At 47.8% G+C, this 16493-nt stretch overlaps 8 protein-coding genes across 8 annotated transcripts; 3 read left to right on the top strand and 5 right to left on the bottom strand.

The window, feature by feature from the left end:
• Positions 1–2: 2 nt before the first annotated feature.
• On the top strand, positions 3–302 carry LACBIDRAFT_313687 (uncharacterized protein; the record flags this gene model as incomplete). Its single annotated transcript, XM_001877701.1, has 1 exon — positions 3–302. One exon carries the CDS (start codon positions 3–5, stop codon positions 300–302), a length of 300 nt encoding a protein of 99 aa, XP_001877736.1.
• Positions 303–2751: 2449 nt separating this feature from the next.
• LACBIDRAFT_313684 (uncharacterized protein) lies at positions 2752–3000 on the bottom strand (the record flags this gene model as incomplete). Its single annotated transcript, XM_001877340.1, has 1 exon — positions 2752–3000. The coding sequence occupies one exon, from the start codon at positions 2998–3000 to the stop codon at positions 2752–2754; it is 249 nt and encodes an 82-aa protein (XP_001877375.1).
• Positions 3001–4879: 1879 nt separating this feature from the next.
• On the top strand, positions 4880–6055 carry LACBIDRAFT_324068 (uncharacterized protein; the record flags this gene model as incomplete). The annotated part of the gene is made up of 8 exons (XM_001877700.1): positions 4880–4969; positions 5027–5090; positions 5113–5128; positions 5186–5286; positions 5344–5368; positions 5430–5445; positions 5822–5925; positions 5983–6055. The coding sequence occupies 8 exons, from the start codon at positions 4880–4882 to the stop codon at positions 6053–6055; spliced, it is 489 nt and encodes a 162-aa protein (XP_001877735.1).
• A 2251-nt stretch (positions 6056–8306) lies between these two features.
• Positions 8307–9293, bottom strand: LACBIDRAFT_313681 (uncharacterized protein; the record flags this gene model as incomplete). The annotated part of the gene is made up of 4 exons (XM_001877339.1): positions 8307–8422; positions 8478–8721; positions 8768–8887; positions 8937–9293. 4 exons carry the CDS (start codon positions 9291–9293, stop codon positions 8307–8309), a joined length of 837 nt encoding a protein of 278 aa, XP_001877374.1.
• Positions 9294–9499: 206 nt separating this feature from the next.
• Positions 9500–10669, bottom strand: LACBIDRAFT_313680 (uncharacterized protein; the record flags this gene model as incomplete). Its single annotated transcript, XM_001877338.1, has 3 exons — positions 9500–9572; positions 9623–10546; positions 10653–10669. 3 exons carry the CDS (start codon positions 10667–10669, stop codon positions 9500–9502), a joined length of 1014 nt encoding a protein of 337 aa, XP_001877373.1.
• Positions 10670–11227: 558 nt separating this feature from the next.
• Positions 11228–12305, bottom strand: LACBIDRAFT_313679 (uncharacterized protein; the record flags this gene model as incomplete). The annotated part of the gene is made up of 5 exons (XM_001877337.1): positions 11228–11342; positions 11391–11477; positions 11533–11812; positions 11872–12001; positions 12054–12305. 5 exons carry the CDS (start codon positions 12303–12305, stop codon positions 11228–11230), a joined length of 864 nt encoding a protein of 287 aa, XP_001877372.1.
• Positions 12306–12386: 81 nt separating this feature from the next.
• On the top strand, positions 12387–14196 carry LACBIDRAFT_313678 (uncharacterized protein; the record flags this gene model as incomplete). The annotated part of the gene is made up of 6 exons (XM_001877699.1): positions 12387–12474; positions 12529–12696; positions 12753–12804; positions 12852–12902; positions 12951–13141; positions 13199–14196. 6 exons carry the CDS (start codon positions 12387–12389, stop codon positions 14194–14196), a joined length of 1548 nt encoding a protein of 515 aa, XP_001877734.1.
• A 157-nt stretch (positions 14197–14353) lies between these two features.
• LACBIDRAFT_313677 (uncharacterized protein) lies at positions 14354–16401 on the bottom strand (the record flags this gene model as incomplete). Its single annotated transcript, XM_001877336.1, has 7 exons — positions 14354–14559; positions 14611–15238; positions 15291–15354; positions 15409–15779; positions 15838–15944; positions 16013–16170; positions 16223–16401. 7 exons carry the CDS (start codon positions 16399–16401, stop codon positions 14354–14356), a joined length of 1713 nt encoding a protein of 570 aa, XP_001877371.1.
• Positions 16402–16493: the final 92 nt, after the last annotated feature.

The following is a 16493-nucleotide window of genomic DNA, read 5'->3' as shown; positions in this document are numbered from 1 at the left end:
GTATGTTCAATGCATCGAGCTTCTGTCGTCCTTCTCATTGTCTACTGTGTGTTTACTATCTAGCAACTTCAACCGACGTTGAACGTCTATTCAGCCGTGGCCGCTTAATACTCTCCCACACCCGAAGTCGTCTTTCAATGGAATCCACTTGTGCCCTTCTGTGCTTGGGCTCATGGAGCCTTGCTGGGCTGGTCAAAGACTCAGATGTGGAGGCTGTTGCAGTTCTGGATGATGTGACGGCTAAAATCGAGCTTGAAAAACTTGGTGATATTCTTAGTAGGACACGTCGAGGCAAGCTTTGAATTATGTAGTATGCTATTCATCATATATGTAAGGTCAGTTAATATAGCATGCATTACGCTATGAACCCGTGGGGTAACCTGTACCCGTGTATAACCCGAAATACCCTGTGTTAACTGACCCGCGGCTTATAGGGTACATACCCTGCGGGGTTAGGGTACGGGTTGGTGGCTGGGTACCCACGGGTTTACCCGTGCTATTGCCTAGTTAGGGTCGACTTCTATTCCAATGATGGTGAGTGGGGAGCCAAACGTTTGCTTACTCTCCTTGTGGGGTAGGTTGATTTCATCCCATAATTGGAGCAGCTTGACTTGGCTGGTTGGCATGAGTTTACAATAGGGAGGGTAGTATGCAACGTTTTTGGAGAGTTCAGGGCCAAATGAATCGTCTGAGTAAGTACCCAAGAGTTCAATGCCCCTTTTCTTCTTCGCTATCCATGACACAAGTGACATGAATGCGATCCAGTTGCATCCAGAGCCTCGTCCGCCAAAGGCGGTGTTTCTGTCGACATGCAGTGATCCGGCGATGCGGTTGACTTGTTTGATCTGCCAGTAAGGATGAACCGGGAGGAGTCTGTAGGCCTCTGTGACGTCTGATTTGAAAAGTATGCAGGGTGACTGAGGGAAACGGTCATGCATGGAAATGAGGAATTGACCTAGATGCTGTAAGTTGTCGAGAGGATATCCCATGATCTGCTCACGAGGAATCATGCTGTTGAGTGAGAACTTCCCAGCACTCTGATCAGTCACCATTCTCAAGTCTGTTGAATGTGGTTTGGGAACGGCAAAAATTGGCATACAGTACATGCCCGGCAAGATTTTGTCTCCAAAAGATTCAGAGAAACGGCCTTTGAAAATTTCATGGTCTCGTTGATTTCTAAGGAATTGCGCCTCTTCCTGGTTTTCTGGTTCTGGGAGCGAGAGGTCAAGTGTGTCGGGGTAGTCACCATGGCGAGTATCGGCCCAAGGCCAGAAACCCTCCCAGAGCCCCCTGCATACGGATTTAATGAAAGGTTTGTTAGGGTGAGTTTCAAGTAGTTCCTCGAATCAATCCACAAATATGGGCGTGATGATGTCGAAAAGGTGGGGGTTTTCCTGGATCGTTTTGGTGGCAATGGGATTGTTGAGTTCAGAAGAAGGGATCTGAGGTAATGGTGAGGCCGTCTCTGTCCAGTCAGCGGATGAACGAGAAAAAATATTGCTGCCCTCCCAAATGTTATACCTTAGATACTTGGGGCGCAAATCACGCGCTAGATCCTTCTTTGATATTGCAATCCCTTTCCCCGTGGCCCATGTGCTTGCATTTTTTGCAGGCGTGACAGAATCTGCAGTCATCTGTGGAATTCCTGCAGCCGTTGATTGAGTTGAAGCAGTGGCAAATCTCGGATTTTGTGTTCTTCCCTGTTGAACGCTTGATTCCGAGTCCCAACCTGACGTGATCGGATTCGACTCCATCTGGCATGACAATGGCAGAGTAAAACCTGGTAAAGCGGTGGGTGTCAGTGAGGAGTGCATTCTGACCACCCCCAACTTCATTTCGGATGGCGACATCGTATAGGATAATTTTTCGGTGGGCTGAAGTAACCCTTGCAGAGAAATGGCCTTCGATGTATTCGCCGTAGTCTCGAAGTTCTTGTTCCCTGTGAGGGAAAGCGAATTTAATCGCTTTGACGGTGGCATTCCAGGCGCTGGTCCACTCGCCACTCATTTGGACTTTCTTGGCTGGATCTGATCGACCAAGGGATATTTCAGTTGATCCCACGCGTCCAATGTTCTCCTTAGGAGCGGAAATATGGTGCAGTGAGGAGAACACTGCGTCAAGGTTGACGGCTTGTCCCTTGATAATGTTGTCCCACTCTGAAGTGGGGAAACCGAGCGGCGCAGTCCTGGAATTTTGGATCCATTGCCTGACGACTTTGTAATCACGGGCGAAGAGTTGGAGAGTTCGTCGAGACTCTTCGCAATCTCTGTTTCCGCTTCGCCTGGCTTCTTCCTCTCGATTGTGCCAGGGCATCTCGGATTCGAAAATTCTTCGTTTCTTATTTGAGGGTTCATCTCCATCGTCGTCGTCGTCTGATCCTGATGGGGAGTTCCCCCTTTTCGACCTGTTGCTGTCTCTGCTGATTTGAGAGATGAGTTCGTCAATCGCTCGGTTAGCGTCAATGGTCTCAGGTTTGTGTTGCTCGGGTTGAACAGATTTGGGGTTGAGTCCAATCGTGGCATGCTTCCCTCGCTTAATCACTGAAGAAGCGAGGGCTTCGTATTCATCGAGGGTTTTAGCGTAGAATTCGATGGCAGTGTCTTTTGCTCTGTTAGTTTTGGATGGGTCAAAATTGAGTGCCCCAATGACGTTCGATAAGGCTTTGAGTTTCGTGATTTCTCCTCGCCTGAATTTATCGACCGTGTCGTCCATATATTTGATTGACTCTTCCTCGAGTTGAGGCTTCTCTCCTCAAGTGAATTCATCGAGGTCGTCATTGCTCTCGTTATTGCGAAGTGGGATTTGGATTTCTCCTGTGTCATCGTTGAGATTCTCATCCTGCGCAACAGAGTTGGCTCGGTCTCTAGTTCCAGGTCCATCCTGTCCAGTAGGGTTGGCTTGATCTTCGTCATTTGTTCCAATTGGATTTGATCCCATGGTGCTGGATGATCCATTTTCTGGGATTGCACTCGCAAAGAGGTTTGCATGTCCTTCACTCATGAGATAGATTGAGGGACGATGAATACATAGTATTATTGGTGACGAAAAATGTGTATGCTAAACTGGACAATGAAGTAAGATATCAAGACGATAGCCTAGATAGAAAGATGAAGATCTTACCTGGTTGAGGAGTGAGATGTCAAGACGAGAGCCTAGCGGAAAGGGGCGTCTCAATCTCACTCCTCAACCATGAGGGGTAGATCTAAAAATATGTTAGAGTCTCCTAACACTCATCCAGGCGTGGACCATGTGAGTTGGAGAAAATATGAGCAGCGGCTCGGAGTTGTGTGTCAGCGGACACACAACTGTTTTGTGCGCGTGCAACTAGCCTTGGTCGGCTCTCATTGGTCTTGAGTAAACACTCTGTTTAAACTCGATTAATCCCCGCACGCAACTTTCCGAGTGCACACGCAACTTTCTTCGAGCGCGCAACTTTTGGATGCTAAATTCGGTTGTTTGGTCTTGTTAGATAGGAACTCAACTAGCTCTCATGCAACGTCACCCAAGCAATCCTCAACATCGTCCCGAAGTCTCTCATCGTCGTTGAACACGGCGAGCTCACATATAGTGTACATCTATTTATTGCCTAAATCTTCTTTTCTCTGTTTCAACTTCAAAATAGTATGTAGAGTATCATTGCAGAATTCATTGTATCATTGAAACTAAAGTACGAGCTCATTGTGCTTGACAGCGAGCGGCATATGTCCGTCAATGTGTGACAGCGTAGAAGGTTTGACGTTGCAACATGAGAAGCGATCAGGCGGAGTCTCAATATCTTCTTACATCATCAGGATCGGAATAATCGGCTTGATCATTGCCAACTACCAAATCCGGTACTGTATGCATATGCCTCCGTCCGCCCCCGAGCCACTGTTACTGGGCTTTTTTCCCTCAAGTATTTTGTTATTTATACTATAATTTAGTGTGTCATGTATGTTATTTGATAGAAAGGTAGTATAATAGTATAGCAATGAGAATATAAGGTTGTATTTGGAGCACTTTACATGGGGGATGGTGCATGGAGAGGGGTGGAGGAGACATACTTATACTACTCATCAGTTACATCACCAGTCTCACCAATAACCTTCATTACTACATATAACAACTGATTCACGTGCTACAGAATACCCTTTGGTCGATTTGAAGCAAGCAGATGGCCTGGGGATGGCTATAAGAAATAATATGAAGGAGATGAATAGAAATCAGTGAAAAGTGCGAAATTGGCATACTGTGACCTGGTCATTTTAGATAAGAATTATATGAAGTGGTAGAAGGTAGGGCTGGGGTAGCTAGAGGGTGGTTCAAAAGGAATTACATGGAAGAGTTGATGCCTTTTACATAGTCGGAAGTTGCGTCGTGCGGTCAAATTTAGCATCCAAAAGTTGCGCGCTCGAAGAAAGTTGCGTGCGCGCTCGGAAAGTAGCGTGCGGGGATTAAATGTGCAGAACAACCGCCATATTATGTAATGATAAAAGTAGCTACTTACATATGATGTTGGTGAACCAAGGGTCTCAAGCCAAGTGTTGTGATTTCGGAGTTCGAATCACACCCAAATCACAGCCTTCCGCGCCAACACTTGTCCTGCAAATCACACCAAATCACACTTTTTGCAGTCCCTCCCACGCCAAATCACAGTTTTTTCCAGGACAAGTCACAAAACGGACCCGCCAAATCACAGTTTGGATCACACTTTTTGGCGGATGGGAGACCTGACTTGTCCTGAAATCACACCTCCCACCCAACACTTGTCCTGGACCCTGACTGTTTTCTCGTGCGCTAATTCCCTTTCCGTTCAAGCCGACGCTCGTACTTACATAGCTGTCCTCTCCCTTTACCTTGTAAAATAGACTACCAGGTAGAAGCCTCGTAAATCAAATACATGAACTGCACCTCCATTCAGCTCCATGTGCACAAGCTATTTTCGGCATCAAGGTTTGGCAAGTCCACCCACAAGAAATGGATTTACTCTGTGAGTTCTGGCCCGAATTTGATGATCTTGGGCTTTACTTGACGGTGACTACTACAGGAAGTGCCTCCCGAGCTTACGAAATGGAACGCCGATCCGTTCAATTTTGGCATTTGGTTTTGTGGTGAAAGGATGCCCACAAACAGAAATTGAGCTAGAAAAGTAAGTTCTTGCTCGTATTCTGCGCCCCCGGGCTCTATTTGACCGAAATCGCTTCAGGAACCACCTCCCAAGTTTTGGGAATATGGCACCCAGCCGTTCGAAGTCGGCGTGCGGTTTTGTGGCAAATAAGGTCCATTGCCAGAAATTGAGGCTTACAGGTAGGTTCTTACTCGATTTTTACGTTCTTGGGTTCTACTGAACCGAAATTGCTCTAGGAACAACCCCCCGAGTTTTCGAAACGTAATGCGTAACCGTTCAAAGTCGGCGCTCGGTTTTGCGGAGAAATGAGGTCTATTACTAGAAATTGGGGCTTGCAGGTAAGTTCTTATTCAAATTTCACGTTCTTGGGCTCTACTTGACGGGAATTGCTTCAAGAACAACCTCCCGAGTCTGCAAAACATAGCACCTAACCGTTCAAAGTCGGTGCTTGGTTCTGCGGAGGATTAAGGTCTCTTACTCCAGAAATTGAGGTCACAGGTAAGTTCTTGGTCAATTTTTACGTTCTTGGGTTTCATTTGACCGAAATTGCTTTAGGAACAACCTCCCAAGTTTTCAAAACATGCAACCCAACCGTTCAAAGTCGGTGTTCGGTTTTGTGGGGAAATGAGGTCCATTACTAGAAATTGAGGCTTGCAGGTAATTTCTTACTCAAATTTTACGTTCTTGGGCTTTAATTGACCGAAATTGCTCCAGGAACAACCTCCCAAGTTTGCGAAACATGGCGCCCAACCGTTCAAATTCGGTGTTTGGTTCTGCAGGGCAATAAAGTCTCTTACCCTAGAAATTGAGGCTCACAGGTAAGTTCTTGCTCAATTTTTACGTTCTTGGATTTCACTTGACCGAAATTGCTTTAGGAACAACTTCCCGAGTTTTCAAAACATAGCGCCCAACCGTTCAAAGTTGGTGTTTGGTTTTGCGGAGAAATGAGGGCTATCACCAGAAATTAAGGCTTGCAGGTAAGTTCTTACTCAAATTTTGCATTCTTGGGCTCTACTTAACCAAATTTGCTTCAGGAACAACCTCCCAAGTTTTAAAAACAATAGTGCCTGACTGTTTAAAGTCGGTGTTTGGTTCTGCAGGGCAGTAAGGTCTCTTACCCTAGAAATTGAAGCTCACAGGTAAGTTCTTGCTCAATTTTTACGTTCTTGGGTTTCACTTGACCGAAATTGCTTTAGGAACAACCTCCCGAGTTTTCGAAACATAGCGTCTAACCGTTCAAAGTCGGCGCTCAGTTCTGCGGAGAAATGAGATCTATTACGAGAATTGAGCTAACAAAGTAAGTTTTTACCTGTATTTTATGTTCTTGAAATCTGCTTAACCGGAATTTCTTCAGGAACAACGGCCCGAGTTTGCAAAACATAGCGTCTAACCGTTCAAACTCGGCGTTTAATTCTGCGAAGGAATAAGGTCTCTTAGCAGAAATTGAGGCTAACAAGTATGTTCTTCCTCAATTTCTACGTTCTAAGGGTCTACTTGACGGAAATCGCTTTAGGAACGACCTCCCAAATTCGCAAAACATAGCGGCCAACCGTTCAATCTCAGCGTTCGATTCTGTGGATGAATGAGGGCTCTTACCCCAGAAATTGAGGCTAACGGGTAAGTTCTTGTTCGATTTTTACGTTCTTGGGCTCTACTTGATGGAAATTGCATCAGAAACAACCTCCTGATTTTACAGAACATGGCACCCAGCCATTCAAACCAGGTGTTTGTTTCTGTGGTGAAGTAAGGTATTTTGTCCATTTTTCGTGGTACTGAGCAATGAGAATTGTTACACCAGTCATGTATGCCTATAAAGGCCCAACAATAAGATTGATTTTAGAGTACCATACACATCTACATGATGGGGATTATTTTAGGAAAGTAGCATATATACTTGTATGAATGTCAACCCCATCGCTAGGCCAATATGAACAAGAGAGGCAAGGCCGACTAGTACCCACTGAGGTCGATGGCATTCGTTGTCATTGTTGGAAGACATTTACGGTCGCTTTGTGATGTGAGGGTGTGATTGAGTGGGTTAGGATGCTAAGCGTTCACGGCTGTAGAGACATTGGGCACTCACCACAGGTGGTCTTCTGTTGTTCGTTAGTTGTTCGTTGTCGTCGTCCCTCATTTGTCTTCATGGGTTCGTTGTCCGTCAGAGTTGTCTTCGCGTTGTGGTGGTGGTGGTCCATCGTGGTCGTCTTCGCGTCACCGTTGTCCGTCGTGGTCGCATCGTGGTGGTCCGACGTTGTGGTCATCGTGTGGTCTTGGTCACGTCATGGTTGTTGTAGTCATGTCGTGGTTGCCCTGTTCGTGTCATGGTGGTCCGTCCCCTTGCTGAGTATGGCAGGCAAGCTTCTTGCTGAGTATGGGAGGCAAACTGCCATGACTTGGGGCCTCGGCTGCTATTGTCAGTCTTGATGTCGTGAGGCAGGAGAGATACAATACAGGAGGGGACTTACCAATGGGACGATGTGGCGGGAAGGAAGAAGTCCAAAGAACCAGGTGGTGACCCTTTGGGAAGGTACAGCTACGCCACCGATTTTTGACGTACGGACTCCTGGAAAAGTGCTGGATCAATGCTAAAGTCATCCACCTGCCGAGGGGTGTCATTGTCTGGAATGCAGAACGAGGCACGCTCATAAGCGTGTATGATACGACGAGGAGGAGCGAATACTAACAATTATTGAATTATTTGATACTATTTACCATGTATGTACAATGCTAAGTCAGCACGAAGACTTGGCCTGGTGTTTTCCAGACCCTAATCCAAGTCACAATTTGATTGTGATCTGCCAGCGAGATCACACACCCGAATTGTGATTTAGGGCCAAGTACTTCGCTTAGGGTTCTTTGGTCTCAACACTGCTTTCAAGGTATACCCTATAGAGCATATTCTTGTTGAGAATGCTCTCCATTGACGGGTCTCTAATGAACATCCTTGTAGCCATTTAGGACTTCATTGCCAAAGTAACAAGTATTAGTTGAATGCCGCGCATCTCACCATGTTCCAATTGCATACAAACATCCAATGGAGGTTTCGACGAGAAATTCAAGATTGAGTCTGCTGAGATTTTTGCGACCCATCATCCGTATCACCAAGGATGCCGACTTTTCCACTGATTGCCAGCTTCAGTGATCGAGTCTTGAAGAGGATGTTTGAATTTTACGAGTGCGAGTGGCGGAGTCAACGCAATTAGATCCGTCTAGGAGGAACCCCCCGCCCAATGGTAGGTGGGGTACCCCTCCGGGAAGAATTGGCGCTCGCGGGATTAACGCCATACTGTAGCGTTCGAACTGAAGTTGGTTCCGCTGATTGAATGATGTCTTAGCTAACCCCCTGCAGTGAGAGTCCGAGAAGGCGAACCTTGGCGCATGCCCGTTCCTCTTGTACCACGCATAGATGCCCGTGTTCCGCGCACGCCCCTCACTACGCCGCGTCTTATTGTTGCCTGTTCTTTCCTTTCCCGTTCTGCCAGCTCTTTTTCTCGTTCCAACCGTTCTCGCTCCTCCGTTTTTCGACGCTCTGCCTCTCGTTGGGCAGCAAGGGAACGCTCTTCGGCTTCCCGACGCTTTGCCTCAACCATCTCTCTTTCTAATATTTCTTCGTCCTGTTAAAGGTATCAGCGTGTTGCTCGCTCGGTGACGAGTGCTTACAGCTTGAGCGCCCTCCCACTCTTCGTCGAAAATCAATCGCGAAAATTCTTCCGACTTCGACAGCATCGAAAGATATCTGTTCAGCAATGCGTCAGTCTGCTCTAATTGAATTGCTACTAGCTGGATATGCTTTGTCAAGGTTTTACTTCAAAACGCCAGCTAAGCGCACCTGATTAGCGGAGCCTGCTGCGTCAAGGGCTTCGTGAAACATTGCAAACGAGGCGTTGAGCTTCTTCAGGATGAAGAGATCGCTTTGCAATTTTTCCTCGCGTAGTTTCGTTTCATTCCGTTTCGTCTTCTCGGCGTCGTCAGCATCGCAATCGTCATCGTGCTCTGACGTCGAAGAATCAAAGTCGTCTTGTGCTGGCAGACTCGATGGACCAGCGTAATGATTCAGCGATAACTCTGAGAGAGAGAGATCATTTATCTCTGGCAAAGAAGAATCCGAAGCCAACACTGGCGAAAGAGATAACAATCGCGAATCGCTGGCTGAGAGTGGAATATCCAAGAATTCAGAAGAGTTCATCTAACAATATCGTCGTACAGTCTGGGACAACGGATCATCGATCAAAAGTCAAGAACATCAACAATATTTCAACGTTCAAGCGCTGGTTCAAGCAACGTGTCACGCGCACGTTACGCGTTATATAGGATTGATACGGGAGCATAAAGCAGTCACATAAAAGTATAGGGTTGGTACGATTGCGCTTCAACAACATATAGTCGTTCCCATTATTGTTGGGCGACCATTGAGCTACTAAGAGCCATAACCTCTGGACTCGAGGGTCTTTTAAATGATAAAGAACTAAGTATATCCGACGTCAGATGAGCTCTCAAAAAGGCGGGTAGGCTTACTTCACGGTCGCGGGGACCCTAGGCTTCCAAGTGGTCCCTACCACGGGAGATCGAGGGTCCAGCTCAAGCTTGAACCCGTGGGCGTAGACCTCATGATTAGGGTGAACACGACTTCGACTCTGAGGTGTACTCGTTTGCGACGCATGCCGATCGCTGCTTGGAGGCACCTGCCCCTGTGTATCGCTTCCAAGACTCGGACTTGTGTAAGACCTTTGTGGGGTTGAAGGAGCTACAACTTGTCGAGGAGAGGTTGTTGAAGATTTTTGTTGTGGTTTACGTGAAGCGTCCGAAAAAATGTGAGGAGTCTGCCCACCAACGGACGGAGAGCGGTGAGGGGGCGTCTTCGGAGTCCCTAAGGGTAGAGGGCTCAGTGGTATGTCAGCTCTGTTGAGCGGCGAGAGCACCAAATTTTCCACAGAAGGGAAATCATGAGCAGTAGGATAAGTCAACAGCCAAGGAGGGGCTTTGACGCTGACGCGAGGTTGACGATCGTACGCAGAAGAAGATGTGCTATTACTGACGGGTTGCGGCACCGTCGCAGAGGTTCTATTACTGGCGGGTTGCACCGTCGCAGAGGCTTGTCGAACATGATGGGTCGCCACAAATGGCCAGTCGGATGTTACCTCGAACGGCGCGTGGCTCAGGCTTGAAGCCAGCGAAGTGGTTGGCGTACTTGATTTGCTCGCCGAAGAAGATGGTTCTGTGTTAGCACGAAAGAGAGGGGAAGCGGTGGGATGTACTGCAGAGTCCCTGAGGGGGTGGGGCTCAACTTGAACCCGAGAGAACTGTGGGAGTCCTTCGCCAACTATCTTGGTGTTCCCTTTTGCCCTCGCCTGTTCAAACACACGTCTGGCTTCTTCCTCTGTCTCAAAACTTTGATGCAAGGCCCCGGGAACTCCTTTTACAAGGGGTCCAACCTCGAGCCTATATAAATGGATGGAGATGAGCGACGAACGGACGAGACGAAAGCCAAAGCGTCCCCCACCAACTCGTGAAGACTCCAATCTCCTTTCCAACGATAACTACGTACCATTTTCTCCTCGCCATTTCTCCAGAAGGTGATAGTGGAATTTCTGCGGTTCTCTTTCTGCCAGGGCTAAACGCGGTTGATTCTGCTCTTGAAGGTCTTTATACATACTACCCTGGCGGCACCGAGGAACAACTTGGAACGTGCGAACAGAAACACCTAATAATGTCCGATCATATCACATACTTACATTGATACAACTTTCAACAGCATTCGCTCACTAGCGCTCACTTGTGAAGAGCATGATATTGCTTTTATAATGCAATAGGCAGAGTTGCCGCTTTTCGACCGCTATGCCTGACGAAGTGGCTGATGCTGCGCAATCATTGACAACAGTGCTAATTAAAGGACTTCGAGCAATACAATAAATGAGTCCAGGGTGGCAAAACATGGTGGAGGGACAAGATTGCTGGGTGTGAGGACAAGCATATGTACGTACATATCAGAACTTAATCACCGAGTTGGGTCCCCAGGGTATATTACTCTCGGACACGAGCGAGGCTCGAGGCTCTTAATGATATTCGCCCTTGTGTCCAAGTATTATAGTTTCTTGCGACCAAGTACAGGCGGGTTCACAGTTACACAGATATGTAACCACCGCGACTAGCCGTTCTCCGAGGCCGAACCGATGAGCACAAGTGAGATACCACATCAGCAAGCATGTAGGGAACCTCCTTCCAGAAATCGCGGTGTCTGTCACTAACATCAGTTTCACGGCAACGTGAAAGTGTAGGAGCATACGGTATTAGGTCTGCACCTCTCGCGCCATAGGTTGAATAATTATAGTATGCCCCAAGTCCAAAGTACGCCATGAAAGCTAGAATCAATCTGGAGCACGAAAGTCTCGTTTTAGCTCGTACGACGTCTAAATATAATCACTCACGCGAGGAAAAACCACCCAACGCCGCTGCCGACATCCTTCTCTTCCCCATCCTTAGAACCATCTTCGCCATTGTTGCCACCACCGCTGGGTGGTGACTTGTCACCCTCGACCACAGCGCATCCAGCCGGAGCGCTCCATTCCAAGTCAAGCTGTGAACCATCGTAGCCGACAAACTTTGGTTCTGAAATGCCCTCCGAATCGCAAAACAGCGTCAGATTCAATGACTGCGGCAGAAGCGAATATGTAGGGCCTTTGAGCAATATTGAAAGGTATTTCGTGGCTGCGAGAGAATTCATTCAGTAAGTTGTTGAGAACGCCTCCGTGATGGCTAATATTTACGAGATGCACTGGCTGAATATTTTGGATCAAGGATTTTTGTTTGAGCCAATGGAATCACAGCGACGATCCGATCTGTTTCGCTATCTTTCTTGTTCGTTTTGGTAAGACATGCTCTTGTCCCAGTTGGACACTGACGACTATCATATTCAGTTCAGTAATTGGTGTTCAATTAAAAGGCACACCTGGTCCTGTTCCGCAACGCCAGATTGGGGTTTCAAGTCATTGCAAATGTTAAAGGATAAACTGTCGACCATTGTGGTTGGTGGAGTAGTGCGTGTCCGGCTTGCAGAGTATTCTCTATCCAAACTTGTCAAGTCAAAGGTGAGGCCGCCGACGGTGACATGGCAGTCAAAGGGGGTTGTGTCGTCCGCATTTGTGAGTATAGAAGCAAGGGTAAGAATGAAAAAAGGGAAAGCCCTTGGACGAATAATCATGGGAGTCTGTAGATGGAGTGTGTAGGGAGTTAACTACCGAGTACTTGGCTTACGTCACCACAATCCTTGTCCCTTGCAGCCATGGAAGGCCTTACTTCAATGATATATCACGAAAAACAGCAGCAAGGTTCAATGCTTTGCGCGCAGCATGCGCTGAACTCTCTTCTACGTTTGTTTTTCATCGTTTTTTTCCGTCTTTGCTTTAGCTGACTTTGCAGCAGAGGGAAATTATGTGCGATCGCTTATCCTTTGCTGCTTCCCCTCACCGAGCAGCACTATCCCCAGTTCACCGCACCAGATCTTTCTTCCATCGCACTGCATCTTGATGCCCTGGAAGAGACCTACGATGATGACAACATTGGTACCACAAGCACCAACATGGACGACACTGGTACTTACTTAACCTTCCATCCTTTACTCACATTCATGTTCTCGTCCTTTTATCAGGGTTCTTCTCCGTTCAAGTATTAGAAAATGCCCTCAAAGTGTGGGGTTTGAAGTAAGCCTCTAAAAGCAACATAGCATCGTTACCCACAGCGCTTTCAGCCTAGTGAGATGGCGTAGTGAGGAAATGCGGCCCTATCACGATCATCCACAGTTTGTCGCCCACTTTTCAATCTTATCAATGTCACTAATATGGCCTAGCACACAACTCGCATTTATCCTCAATTTCGAACAGCATTGGTTCACCCTGCGTCGATTCGGCCCTGCTCTCCCAAACATAGACCACGATCCGGGCGTTGGTCACTGGTTCAACCTCAATTCTTTTTTACTATCTCCAGAATGGGTTGGAAGGCTTTACCTCGGTATGGTCTTGCAACAAGCAGAGGCTGAAGGTCTGTCTTTTCGAAAGTGACCTTTACTCAACCGCCAGACTGTGCTTCTGTTGGCAGGATACTCCGTATTCGCTGTGGTTCAAGCTGATCCCACTGCACAACTAGCCCTTCCTCGCACAGACGCGGACGAGATCGCGCCCACCCTCCCCGAACCGACGTCTGCCCCCCGTGCAAATTCAAATTCACAAATGTTTGCTCGCACTGTAGACCGAGGCTCCTCAACACATCACCCAACTGATCTCGGAGATATCGAAGACGACGATTACGAGTTGCAGGCTGCCCTTCAGGCGTCCCTCATGACTAACAGTACCGATCACGCATCATTCGACCCTCCTCCCCTGGCAAGAGCCCCCATCCCATTACCTGAATCCAGATCACCCTCCCATTCCGGTTCTTCTCCCGATTCAGGTTTCCATACTCCTCAAGTAGCTGCTCCTGTGTATGAAGAAGATGTTGACCCCGTAGCTGCTAGCATGGAACGAAATCGGATATTACTGCAACGCATGAAGGAAGAGCAAGAGTATGCGCAGAGAGAGCTGTGGGCTGACACGGCTCTCAGCTCAGGGGAAACGGCTGGTAGTGAAGAAAGACGTCAAAGACGGCTCAGACAGGAGGAAGAGGAACAAACTGAGTTAAGGAGAGCTATTGAGGAAAGCGAGGAATTGACCAAAAGAAACCAACTAAGTCGAGACGGCGACAATAGTGAAGACCATGTCATGGGCGACGGGGAGTTGCACGCACCTGGCCCAAGTTCACACATTTTTGGTGGAAACAGAGTTTATGACGACGACGACGCAGAGCTGCAAGCTGCTTTGAGGGCTTCTCTTGAGAGTGTCCCACCAGGGTGGCAACATCTCGAACCCAATCTATCACCCAGCCGCCCAGCGTCTTTACCTTCTGCGGATCAGGCTCCCGCGGCAAGCAAAGATGTGGAAGATGTCCAGTCGATTTCATCGGATAGTACGGCCGACCAACATCCATCCGTTCCTGAAACCGCTGAGCCTCTCAGTGTAGACGAGATACGCAGGAAGAGGCTTGCCAAGTTTGGAGTTTAGTACAGATTTTTGCAATGACTATGGCCTTGACGCAAATAGACAGCAAGTTGATATGACATTACGCAGAACTAGTGTGGTACATAAACTATCCGTGCTCCAAAGATATATAAAGTACAATGCAAGAGAAGTCGAGGGACGATATACTGGCAAAAAATAATCAATACATAGAACTTTCTGGGGCGGTGGGCATGTAAGGGTCGGTGGGATCAGGTTCGTCTCCACGATTTCTTCGCCCCCTCGCAAACCGGAGGTACCTAGAGAACCTGTTTCCAGGCGCCGATTGAACTCCCCCTCGTGGGACTTCCATGGTATTATGGGCATCCTCTGAACGCCCTGAAATCATATTTTCTAAGGCTAGAAAGTCTGAGGGAAGACATGAGACGAGACAGACGGAAAAAGGAACTATTCTCGCACCTTGCCGACAGATGGGACATGAACTGGACAGTTCCAGCAGCCACGGGTCTACACATTGCTGATGAAAACAATGTTTCCCTTCGCAAGGAAGCAAACGGATGTCATCCCCTTCTTCAAAGTCCACAATACAGATTGGGCAAGTCTCTCGACCGATTGAATCCGGAACGACGTCATCTCGGACAACGGGCTTTGAGGAACCCTCGGAATTGTGCTGTCCTGTCGACGTTGACCCTGTAGGCGCTGATGGAATCGTGGAGGGTCCCCCCGCTTTGCTCCCGGAGGGTTCCGTCACTAAGCCGGCTTGCAAGCTTTCAGAACTCGCTGCAGGTCCAGATAATTGACGTGTCGACATTGTAGAGTGGCTTGCAGCATCCCTTTCACCTTCCCATCCGTTCATCTCGATCCCTTGCCCTTGGTCATCAGTTGGGTACTGAGCTTCTGCGTCTTTGTTGTAGTGGGTGGTTGGGATATCGTTCGAGGTATTGCCACCAGGGTTGCTTCCGAACTTGACGATCGGAAAAGTATCAAGAATAGCTCGCGTCAAACCCCTGGCGCGACTTTGCCCTCCTTCTCCTGCAATACGCGCTCGGGGTCCATATCGCTCAGGATGACGAATCGCTCTTATTGCCTGATTTCTATTTTGTCATAGATATAGAGAATAAGAATAACGTGGCACTTACGCCAGAAATTATGACGAGGCAAAAAAGTGCGGAAACACACCCCGTGATAGCATATAGAATAATCCTGACAGTGAATTGTTGGCAAGGCATCTGTTGAAGCTAAGAAAAGAGGACATACATTGCCAGAGCAGTATTTGGAGAGCTCGAATTTGAATTGTTAGATGCACCAACATTGCCTCCATTATTTCCCGGGCTGGTGACACTGCCAGTAGCATTGTATGCCTGAAGAACGGCGTACAAGAACCCAGCTGAGACAGGGTAACCCACAGCAACTGATTTCTGGATAACAGTGGCAGAACTGTTTAACTGTTGTGAATTATACTCGTAAAGGCTTGTGTTTTGAGGCGCCAGCTGACCGAATTGGTACTCGATTAGGTGTGCACTCGTCAAGCTTTGAGTAGAAAATATGTCGAAAACCTGATCAAAAGTCGCTGGATCCGCGTATTCTGGATTGATGACACAGGCCAAAGAATATAAGGAATATAAAAGCTTAAAAATGTAAGTGGATCGTTGAGCGTGCAAACACTTCAGAGGACGTAGAACTTGCAGCGGCAACTGCGCCTTTGTCACGCGCGAGGGTAAAGACATCCTCCTCCATCGACGCGGTCGTAGCATTGTGATCACAGGACACCATCGCAATCCAGGGAGTCAAACCTGTCCATTAAAAATGTTGTAAAAATGAGTGAAAATTAGGGGATTGGTCAGCAATTTCAGCTGCTCACTGGGAGGGGTGCTAGCATTCACATTGTCTTCAGAAAAATGAACCAAGGCGCCCTGGGCAGAGGTGAGGAGATTAGGACTAGATAAGTGGGGACCTACTTTGCTTATTCCCTGGCTTCCGTTTCCTACCAGTTGGTATGAGACATGCTCTGCATAAGAGCTGCGACGCCTGTCAGTGGAGGCCCGAGAATAAGCGTCGACAGAAAGCTGACCCATTAGAGTACCACTGCATAAACAGATTAGAGATATCAGTAACATTAAGACCTCCCGCAATTGCGTCTTGACTGGAGTTGGTGGGAGAGGCGGGAATATACGCATAGACAGCGGCCAGAACTGAGCAGCGCAGAAGGAACTGCACCAAGAACATTGGAGACAACGATGGGAAAGGCATGGGTGGCTCGCGTATAGTTAAGAGCCAGACTTCATGTATGGGTTCTCACGAGCGTTGTCATTATGGCGACCAGACATAATGATAACATGAGG

The sequence above is a fragment of the Laccaria bicolor genome, genomic scaffold (assembly GCF_000143565.1).
Source record: "Laccaria bicolor S238N-H82 LACBIscaffold_5 genomic scaffold, whole genome shotgun sequence".
Lineage (NCBI taxonomy): Eukaryota > Fungi > Basidiomycota > Agaricomycetes > Agaricales > Hydnangiaceae > Laccaria > Laccaria bicolor.
The sequence above is the reverse complement of the archived record's forward strand: the minus strand, read 5'-3'. Positions and strand labels throughout refer to the sequence as shown.